General features: G+C 35.1%; 1 protein-coding gene across 1 annotated transcript; it reads right to left on the reverse strand.

The window, feature by feature from the left end:
- Positions 1–240: 240 nt before the first annotated feature.
- LOC114292829 (nitrate regulatory gene2 protein) lies at positions 241–6,418 on the reverse strand. The gene is made up of 4 exons (XM_028236849.2): positions 5,188–6,418; positions 4,903–5,087; positions 3,258–3,481; positions 241–1,324 (listed from the first exon to the last, which is right to left on the reverse strand). The coding sequence occupies exons 1-4, from the start codon at positions 6,275–6,277 to the stop codon at positions 535–537; spliced, it is 2,289 nt and encodes a 762-aa protein (XP_028092650.2). The 5' UTR covers positions 6,278–6,418; the 3' UTR covers positions 241–534.
- Positions 6,419–11,366: the final 4,948 nt, after the last annotated feature.

An 11,366-nucleotide genomic window follows, 5' to 3' on the forward strand; every position in this document is an offset into this window, starting at 1 on the left:
ATAAATTTTTGCAAAGCCACCATTTTTGCGAAACCAAACATAAAAATTGATATATTTGGAATGACCGCCCAGTCGGTCGTTCCGAACACACAGTTTCTGTATTTGGTTCTATTAAAATGACATCTAATTATTAGAGCATCATTGCTATAATTCTGTCATTTTCAACTATTTATTGTCAAGTTATAATAAGACCAACACTATTATCGCATTTATCATTCAAGATGTTCTTACCCCTAATAATAAAGATGGTAAAGATACATTTATTCATTGCTGAAAAAGTGTACCTTTTGATACAATAATCAGGCTATTTTCTGTACGTACACATACCCTTTCCCTCCCCATTTCCCTATTCCTTCCCACAAAAAACAAAAAAAAGAAAAATATGACAACCGCAAAATTCAACATATCTACATATCAAATAACCAAAAAACACAAAGAGCTAATGCTTCTAACTTTCAACTTACCTTAGAACCAAAAAAAAGAAAATATAATGCTACTATTATTGTTAAGAATATTTACTATTGTGTGTTTTATTTACTTGATAGCATAGGACCGTGTGCATACTGTCTCAAGCGCCTCCATGATCAATGCCGAAAAACTGGTCATAGCCTGAAAAACCCCCGGCAAGCCCGTCTGAATGTTATTCAGCGTCATTGCTCTAGTCACCTCTACTGCCTTGGCGTGCCTCAACATCTCCTCCTCAACTCGCCTTCGGCAAGATGCGAGCTCGGATTTTTTCTCGGCAAGTGGGTCCCGCATGTCCAACACGTGACCCGTGTCGGGCCCAGTATCGGGAAGCCCGATACCAACCATAGAGTACGAATGATAGTACTTTTTTTCTATGTTCCTAAGTGATGAAGCCTTCTTCTCAAGCTCTTTGGATGCAGATTCTGTTCTTTTCTTAACCTTGACCTCCTCTGTTTGTTTCATCGATATTGAATGGACAACGTTAATGAAGCTTTTGATGGCTTCTGATGCGACTGTGTCTGGGACACGATCAAGGGCAAGCTTCCATTCGTCAAAGAAGGCGAATGCATCAGAGGGTTCTCTGTTGCCAATGGTTGGTGGTTCGCTGTTGACGGGAATGGTGGTCAACCTGAACCAGCCATGGAGGGAGAAGATGAAGTCCCGTTGGAATTTGATCAGGCGGCAGAAACTTGAGTGCCAGGCAGAGACGGCTGATTCAAGGTCGCGAGTTGCTTGTCGATGCAGATCAGAGGTAGACTCGCCCTTGGTTGATCTGTTCACGAGGCTGCGCACTTGCTGCACAATGTGATTCTGCACTTCGTGGAACTGGTTCATTGATCTCCACATGTACATGAACCTGCATCCATTAGAATAGGATACATAAATTGTAGTAAATAAACATTTCTAGCATCTCATTCGAATCAGATGTATAAATTCTATATTTTCATTAGGAGTGATTTGGAATGATCTAAATAAGTGTACTTTTTGTCTTTTTATAAAATATGGGTTGAGTATGAGTTGGATTTGAAGTGATGTGATAGAAAGATGATGTGACTTAAATAAGATGATGTGACTTAAATATGATAGTGACTTTTTGATTTTTTGACTTTTTTAGGTTATGACAAATAAGGCCTTACTTAATTTGAAGTACATTTAAAATAATTTACTTCTTATCAAAAAAAAAAAATTATAAAATATAAAACATATGTGAGTTGACGCCAGATAGTTGTACTCGAGTCCATGCAACATAAATAGCCAGGCAACAATGTTGTACAGCTTGTTTTGGGAAGTAAGTTAAAAGCTGACTTTTTGACTCTTTTTATTTTAAAAAAAAAAAACGTATAAAAAAGTAGAGAGATGATGTGACTTAAAATAGATTAAAAGTCAAAAAGTGACTTTTAGCCAACTTAAAAGGCTAATCAACTCTACTTTCCAACTCATCATAGCATGAACTATAACTTTATGGTCATTTATCTAAAGTAAATGAATGTTTGATGAAAAATTGAACTGCCACTTTTCTTAGTCACCAATCAATCATTCTGTACTATAACTAAATACCAAAAATTAATAATAATACCACCAATATGTCAGTTAACGTAGAGACAGCACAATGGTGGGTCATATCATAGTAAAAGCCAACGAACCCAATTGTCCAACCATCAATGTTTTTTTGTTTAAGTTTACGGTCAGTAATTGCCCAAAAGTTTGTAGATCAAAGTAAAAAACAACAGCAAGTTGGGGCCACAGTCTGTTTTGAAGAGAAGCAGATGGTGGGTGGACAGAGCCAAGGAGAGGACCATGATGGAGCAAGTTGCAAGCCACATACAGAATCACCCTTCATAATTTTTTACGTAACATTGGTACAAGGTAGCAATCTAAAATAGCGCGATTTACACGAGTAAGGAAGCAACCCAGCCAAAAAAACGTTCACCAGTCATGATTTACTGCCCAATCGTAAAATGTTGATCACTATTAACCATTAATCATGTGTAAGAACAAAACATGAGGATTCTCAACTATACTTCACATTGTAGAGAATGAACATGCCAAAGCTCAAAATCTGAACAATGTATGTACTCATCCAATGAGAATGCATTAACTGCAAAAAGAAGGTAAGAGGCATGGTTTTAAAACTCAAAGATATGAGACTTGAACAAGGTATGAAGTCGAGTAAAGTTGAATTTGAAAGAAATTTTCTCTTAACAATTTTTTATTTAATATTGTAATCTTAGAAAAATAAAACAAGGAATCGTAAAAAGCTATAGTTAGTGATCCATTTTAATTTCTTTGGAATTCTGACAACTAAATGAAATTTGGGAGAAGATAATTGAATATTCCTAATATGTCCATCATTTTGAGCTGCTTGTATTCGTCCAAGACAATCATCAAGCTTCCCCATTTCAAATTGAAATACGAAAACACAACTAGTTAGCAATCCATTTTAATTTCTTTGGAATTCTGACAACCATATGAAACTTGGGAGAAGAGAATTAAAAATTCCTAATATGTCCATCATTTTTAGCTGCATGTATTTGTCCAAGACAATCATCAAGCTTCCCCATTTCAAATTGAAATACGAAAACACAACTAGTGGAAGGTTTTCAGTTCACCTTCATGAGAGATCAATAGATTTACGAATCACAATATGATGTGGTGCTGAGTGTACTGACAAAAATGTCCACATGAAGACAATTTTGTACAATAGAGATGATTTGTGCAGTATGTCATCACCTACCGCGTGCATCAAATTAATTCTAAGCTATCAGAATATCATAAAAGAAACCACTTACCCATGACAAAGTTCAACAAGCTGCGGGATAAGTTCAGCATCTCTTAGACCAATGATGGCAGAAGAGGTGGTGGAAGCGGCCTGAGACGTGACCACAATTAGTGACTGTAGCTTCTTTATTGATGCTTTTGTCTTGTCCAACTTTGCTTCATCACCCCCTCTGTACTCCTGACTTTGTAGGGATGACAACTTCTTTTCATGCTCAATTTTTACACCCTCTCTAGCCTACATTCATTGTCAATTCAATGTCCATATTAGCATTCATGAATGGCAATGTAAAAGCTCAATACAATCAAATGCAACAACGCAAACTCATCTTCAATTGTAAGCAGTTGCTTTTGTAACTTTGTTGTCAATTAGAGTAGTTACATCTGAAGTTGCACTGTCATGAGAAATTTGCACTTACTTGCAGACAAAACCCAACAATCTCAAAGTATAATAAAGTAGTGGAAGAATTATAGTAGTCACAAATAAGTAAATTGCAGAGGTGCAAGAATTTTTTATCTTCCATTTCTATCAGAGTAAATTGCACTTCCCGTTCACCCACTTAAAGCATTGAATTTTTTCCAATTTGAACAAATAGCTAATTTTGCTTACAGAAAGGGCCACGTGGCGCCAAATGTATGGACTGGGTTAACACCATTTAGAAACATCAGATTTAAGTAGGCAAAATGGTCAGAAATTAGCAATCGGACCAAATAGAGAAAAATTCAATAGTTCAAAGACTAAAATGGAAAAATTTTAACTTTAAAAACTAAAGTGGAAATTGAAAAATACTTTAGGGGCAAAGTGTAATTTACCCTTTTATTATCATTACATGGGTGCTTTTCATGTTTGATATTGAACATTCTCTAAAAATTAAAGATTTACCCTGTTTTCTGAATTAGTACAGTTATCCTGGACTCTTCATCTAAAATAGTACACATCTATATGTCATCCTGGACTCTTCCACTCATTTTTTAAAATTTGAGACCACCACAGGAGACCACCACAGGAGACCACCACAGGTGACAAGCTGATCTTTGTCAGACAAACTGTTAAAGAGGGCATTGCAGTCATTTCACCACCACTGCACAGAGAACCCAAACAGCCCAGAACAACAGTGAAAAGATACTCTTCCTAGGTCAATGGTGTAAACCCTCCAAAATCACCACCATTACCCTCAAATTCACAACATTTTCACTCTATGATTCCCACCATCTTTCAGGGACATTTTTGTCATTGCACAACACCGGACCAAGACTATCCAATGGTAGCTTCTATTTGCAAACCACAAAACTTCTTAGTTCACACTTTCTTTTCTTCTTTTTTTTCCAATATTCAATAAAAATTAATTGTTCGAATATCACAACAAAAAAATCCACAAAACCCAATTCAGAATTGATATTCAAATGAAAAAAATGGTGTTAATTTACAAAAAGTATGGTGTGCAATGAATATGACTATTTTTGAAATTATATTTGTCGTTCATTTATTTACATATAATTATTGAAATCCGATTATTTTAATTTTTTTCTGAACGAGGTTTACCCCAAAAAGGCTCACTAAGCCTAAAGAATCCAAACCTTTTGAGAAAGCTTTTGATTGTGCACACAAATTGGAATCCAAATGTTGATAGAAAGCAATTATCAGATTGTTATTAGTACCTTCACTTCCTGGTAGAGTTTCTTCTCCCAAGCCAAGAGCCTTTCCAAAGTCGAACACAGACTCTTCGGGCCGCCCGGTTCATCAATGGAACCCAGTTCAAACTGGTACTTAACCGCCAATGGCGGCTTCGAAGTCCAGCTCGAACTCAAGTTACTGAACACTCCACTCGAATGATAAACCGTCTCTGCAACAACACCACCAAAACCAATCTCACAACAACAACAACAAATATATATATATAATTTGAAATTCAATCTCTTTGGATGATCAATTTGGTATCGTACTCTTCAATTGCCTGAAACTCCGGTCCAATTGAGCACGACCCGTCTCGAGCATCTCGGAAACTTGATCGCCGGCGGATGCAGCTTTATCGAAGTATTCTCTGATCGCCGCCACGATTTCTTCCAGATCTCGGTGCCGGACGACGAGTTCCAAGTCTCCGCCGCCGTTTCCGGCGGGGTTCCAGCGGGCGGAAGATCCGACATCGCTCTTCGACGGCGGTGGCGGCGCAGGAGGCGGAGCTTTCCATTCGGTGCGGACAGAGGATCCGAAATTGGACTGAATCCCAATCTCAGATCTAGAATCTCCATCTCCATCGTCTTTTTCGGACGAGCTCGTTGTGTTGTAATGGTCGTCCCATTCGCTGTACTGAACCTCCTCTCTCTCCGTCTCTTCATCTTCATCATCTTCAACCTCGATGTGGTGGTCATGGCGGTGGTGTTTTTGGCGATTAGAGGAGTAGATTGAGGGTTTGTCGTCGTCGTTGATGTTGCGATGGTTGAAGAATTCAGAATCAGGGGGAGATGGAGGGTAAAAATTTTCCCAATTCCAGGCCGATGATGCTTGAGATGGAGTGGTCGAAAATGTTGAATTTGCATTGTATGCATTGTATGCGTAATTTGGATTGAAATCGTTCGATTTAGCTCTGTTGATGTGGGTTTGAGGGGACGAAGATGGGCTTGACTCGGAGAGAATGTGAGGGAGTTTGATGGGTTTGCGGTGGTGGTTGTGGCGGCGAGAGGTGGGGGCACTGGTGGCGGAGATGGTGGGAGAGGGAGAGGGAAAGAAGGAAGGAGGTTGTGGTTGTGGTTGTCGTTGTGGAGGAGGAGGAGGAGGGATGGCGGTGGTGGTGGTGGAGGAGAGGGAAGACGGGGTGCGGAGGAGGACGGCGGGGGTGTGGTGGGAGACGGAGAGGGGTTCGCCGGCGGCGAATGTGGTGAGGGCGGAGCCGGTGAAGCGGAGGGAACGGCAGTAGTCGGAGTGGGCGGCGGCGAGGTGGTGGCGGGCGAAGACGGCGTCTTTCATGAGGCGTCGCCGCTCCTTGCACCTCCGCACGGTGTCCTCGTTGTCGAGCTTCGACGCCGTGCATCCCATGATCACGGCGGTGGTGGTGGTGGCGGGGTTTTTTGAACGGTGGTAGTTTTAGAGAGAAATGTATAGAGAGATGAGAGGTTTATAGTTGCACCAGAGAGAGTGTTTGTACTTAAACTAACTCGTTCACTCACATGGTGGTCTCTGCTTTGAGATTGGGGGAAAAATTAAAATTTTAAAAACTATTTTTATTTTTTTAAATAAAATTATATAAAAATAATTTGTGCTTTTGAATTTTTTTTTTTTTACCGAACTAACTTTTATGTAGAGGTGTAATCAGGCTTTGCAGGCTCCTGTCAAAATTCTAGTTGAGTCGGGCCAGGACAGCACACGGGGCAAAAATTAGGCTCAAGCTTAAGCCCAGGGGTATTCGAGCCTTGAGGGCCCGGTGGGCCTAGGCCTAGGCCTAGCCTTAGGCATCGGCGGACCTGACCATTTTTTTTTATTTTTTAAATTTTTTTTACCAAGTTTTCTTATTTTTCACAAAAAAAGATACTGGGCCTCGGGAAGGCCGAGTTTCTGGCCGGACATTGAATGAGCCATAAGCGGGGTTGCCGGACTAAACCAGGCTTCAAAATGATGGCTCAAGCCCTGGCTCAGGGGCTTGGGCTGGGCTCGGGCTTTGGCCCAAATGGAACTAAATGGGCAGAGCCCACTCGAGGCCTTGGGCGGGTTTTGGATCGCTCACGCACCGCTTACGAGCTGCGGCCCATTTTTACCTTCCTACTTTTTATGTCCCTAATTTCAAATTTATATATAAAAAATTCAAATTTTTTAAATGATGAATTTTATCTGAGTGAAATTTCGGTGGGTGAATTTTTATTATGTAATATAGAAATAATTAAAAAACATGAAAGAGAGATAATAGAGAGAGAAGAACGAGAGAAAAGAAGCAAAATAGTTAAACATATACAAATTGGTGAGAGATTGGGAAATGAATTTCATTGTCAAAATGAACTTGATAAAAATATGAATAGGAGATTAGTTTTGGCTAGGCAAAGGATGGGATTGAAAAAGTGAGGAGATTAGAGTGTATTCGGTTGTCCACCTGCACGTTTGGCTAGTTGATCAGAATAATGTTCTTTTGTTTTTGTTTTTTTTTTGAAGTGCAACTTGTATTTGTAAAAAAAATTCATTTTTGTTTTGGAATTTTTTTAATATAGAAATATATATTTTTTTGTTTTATATAAGAATAATTTAACAATCTCATCCAAAACAAACACACTTTTACTCAATTTTCTCATTAACAATCTCTTCACCAACCATCTCTTACTCATCATCCCTTTACTAATAATCTCATTTAATTTAATTTGCCAAATAAACGTGGCCAAAGAACACCTCATATGGAGAGAGTTTTAGAAGGAAAAAACAAGAAAAAAAAGGTTGCAAGGTTATTATTATTTTTTTAAATAAAATATTTCTTTATTCTTTAAAGTTTAAAATTTTGGGACCTTAACTATCAAATAAATTGTTGTTGTCCATGAGCCCTTAAGCTATTACACAAATTTGTAGAGGGATGCCTTTGGAACTGGGAACGGTGTGGTGACAATACGGTGCTGTCAGCCGGTGTTCGGGAATTTTGTGTTTTGGATTTTTTTTTTTTTAACTAAAAGACAAATTAGTTGTAAAATTAAAAAAAAATAATTCAAACAAAATATTACATCAAATTTCATAATCATTTTACTTTTTCTTTCATAAACATTACATTCAACCACAAAAAATTTCAGTTATCTTTCCAAACATAAAAAAAAAATTCTCTAATAATATTTTATAACTAAAAAAATTAACAAAAAAATTCACTTCCCAAACACACATGTAGCAAAACTACCGCGTTTAGTTTATTTTAACAAGAAATCTCTATATCATTTTATAATTAAAAAAAGAAAAAAGTTGAATACGTTTAAGGGTAATGCCATAGCATACATTCTCAAAAGAATGTGCACGATGTGTGAGTGTGTGAGTTATGATATTTATGAAGTTGATTATTATAAATGTCATAATTTAAATTTATATGAGTCATAATTAAAGAAAAATGAATTATAATCAAATATCATATAAAGTATCAATAGTGTTGGGATCCCAGTGGAGGTGATCCCAGCACCCTACCTCCACGTGGGGGGCTGTGAGAGCAAGACTAAAAATAAAAAAATAAAAAATTTTGAGCCAATAAAAAACCAGCGGGGTGGTGGGGGTCACCCCCATTGGAAGTCTAAGGCATTTTTCATAAAGCATAATCAAAAAACTTTTAAATTATAATTAAAATAATATTATAATCAATATCACAATAAATTATAACTAGCACTTCAATAGGTCGTAACCAAAGAAGGTATACATCATAGAATTTTTCGTGCTTTAATTATATATATATATATATATATCTTCTTCTATCTATCTATCTATACTATTATAAAGTGAACAGGAATTTTGGTGTCTTGAAGCTTGCTTTACTCTCCTCATGCCATGTGGCAGTATTTTTTATTTTTGAAAAAAAAGTTAAACAAAGAGATGGGCAAGGCTTGAACCCATGACCATGGGTTTAAGTCTGAGGACTCATACCACTTAAGCTAAGTACACATTATAACATCAATTTCATTATTATTTTTTTTATTCCTACTTATTTAAATTGCACACACATCGTGTGTGTGCCACCCACTAGTATATATATAAGTGTTCAATTGAATGAGTTTGATTATTTGATAAAAAGAAGGAAAAAAAAGTGTAAATATTAATATGAGAGATTTGCAATATTTTTTATTTGTCTTCAAATCCCTTCTCTATAAAAATAAATTTTAAAAGCAAATTAATATTCAAATAGAAATATTTAAAACAAATGATACTTTAATTATACAATTTGTACCATATAATACAGAAAAAAAATACATCATGTTTGTTTGGGGTATCCTAAATAAGTGCACTTTTTGTCTTTTTAGACTAAAAAATTGAAGAAAAAAATATGGATGTTTGGGTTAACTTTTTGACTTTTTATGGAAAAATGTGTATTAAAAAATTGTATAAATTAGTGTGTAGAGGAAAATTAGGATTGGGAGTTGTACAGCCTTAATTTTTGACTTTTGGTGAATAGTGATAACTTTTTAACTTTTTGAGTAATTTTTTGGCTTATTGACTTTTTGACAACTTGCCAAACTTGGCCTAAATAAGGTAATGCTTGCAAGTTATGACATTTTTGGGTTTGATTACCACAAATGTCGTAACTTAATCATAAAAGTTATAACCAAAAAAAATAATAATAATTATAACCAAACACTACATAAGATAAAACCAAAAAGTTCTTGAATCATAAGCAAAATAATATCATAACCAACATTATAATGAGTCATAATTAATATCACAATAAATTATAACCACATACTACAGAGATCGTAACCAAAAGTGCATATTGTATACACCCAAATAGAAATTTCCTATCAAATATAAATACAATTGTAGAAACAAATTACACGAACAAACAAAAAAAAATTGAAACTAAATTGTAAACCATCAAATTATACAAATCCAATTTCTAATATCATTCGAAATCCAATTCCTTCTCATGCCAAATCATCCAAAATTTAAATTTCAAAATCATTAACAACAATTATAAAGCAATTGTTCCACGTTAATCAAATGTCATTCCCTTCAATTTTGTGGAGAGAGGTTGTCTTGTTTTGGGAAGTTGGTAAAAAGTTAATTTTTGGTTTTTTACCAAGTTTTTTGACTTTTTTGGAAGTGATTTGGGAAGTTGGTAAAAAGCTAGTTTTTTACTTTTTAGTTTAATATTTATTTATGGTGTCAAATCAAATTAAAATGACCAAAATACCCTTACTCAACATAAGAGATTTATTTTTTTATTTTTTTTATAGGCCCTAATTTGTAATTTTAGGGCTACGTTTTTGGCACTTCCCAAAAGAATTTTGTTGTGTTTTTGACAGCCACGTTTTTGGACATTTTGTCTAAAAACGTGACTTTTTACTATGTTCTCAAAATGGCACTAAAGAAATTAAAAAATAATTTATCATTGTCCAAACATGACGAAACCTCCATGAGTATGTGATCTGTTGGATTAATTGAAATTTTCTGAAAATATTTGGATCAAGTGTCATTTGTTTTAAGTACTTCTATTTGAACATTGATATGCTTTTAAAATTTATTTGTAGAGAGACGCCATTTTGAAACAGATAAAAATATTCTATACAATTTTTTTTTGTTTTTTTTCAACTAATCAAAACTCATTCAATTTTTTAGTAGTTATAAACCAATTTTTTTATAATTAAACTAATTTAGCTTTTTTTTTTGTTTTTTTATTTTATTTTAAACTATAAAGGGTTCGTTTGGAATGTGGGTTGATTTTTTGACTATTTTAGTCTAGGGTTAAAAAGTCTCGTTTGGGATAGATTGTCGGATTTTTTTGATTTTTGTAAGAGAAAAAATAAAATGATTATGGATTGAATGTAATGTTTTGTCTTATTAGACTAAAAAATTTATTTTATCTTTTTATAACTAAAATAATCAAAAAAAACTAAAAAACCTAACATGTCAAACGAGAGGAAAGTGATGCAATTTCAATGCTATAAGATTTATTTTGGTAAAAGAAACTAAGGCCTCGTTTGGAAACAAGCTAATTTAGTAATTTTTTTGGTTATTTGGCTAAAATATGAGTTAAAAAAAATTAATATGTTTGGGATGACTTTTTGGTTTTTTACGAAAAGATGTGCACAAAGTAGAGAGAAAAGAGAATCTTTGACTTTTTGATATAGGTTGTTGACTTTTTGACTAATTTAATAATTTTTTGACTTTTTGACTAAAATAAAGAATTCCCAAACGAGGCCTAAATGATGTCGATCAGCTGCCCCGGACCCAATGCCTTCCCAATTTCTATCCCCTCCCCCACAAAAAAAATGGGGTGTGTCTCCTAAGTATTATTCAATGTTAAAATTTGTATAAATGTGATCTAAAAAAATTAAAAATTAAAAATTAAATGAAAGGTGTTTTCAAATTTTTTAAAAGTATTTTGGCCTATTTTGAGAAGTTGGTTATAATCCACTTCTCAGATTATAACTCACTTCCTCTCTCCTAAAAAAGTTATTTATAAACT

This window comes from Camellia sinensis, chromosome 2 (assembly GCF_055761805.1).
Source record: "Camellia sinensis isolate YWXY chromosome 2, ASM5576180v1, whole genome shotgun sequence".
NCBI classification, from domain to species: domain Eukaryota; kingdom Viridiplantae; phylum Streptophyta; class Magnoliopsida; order Ericales; family Theaceae; genus Camellia; species Camellia sinensis.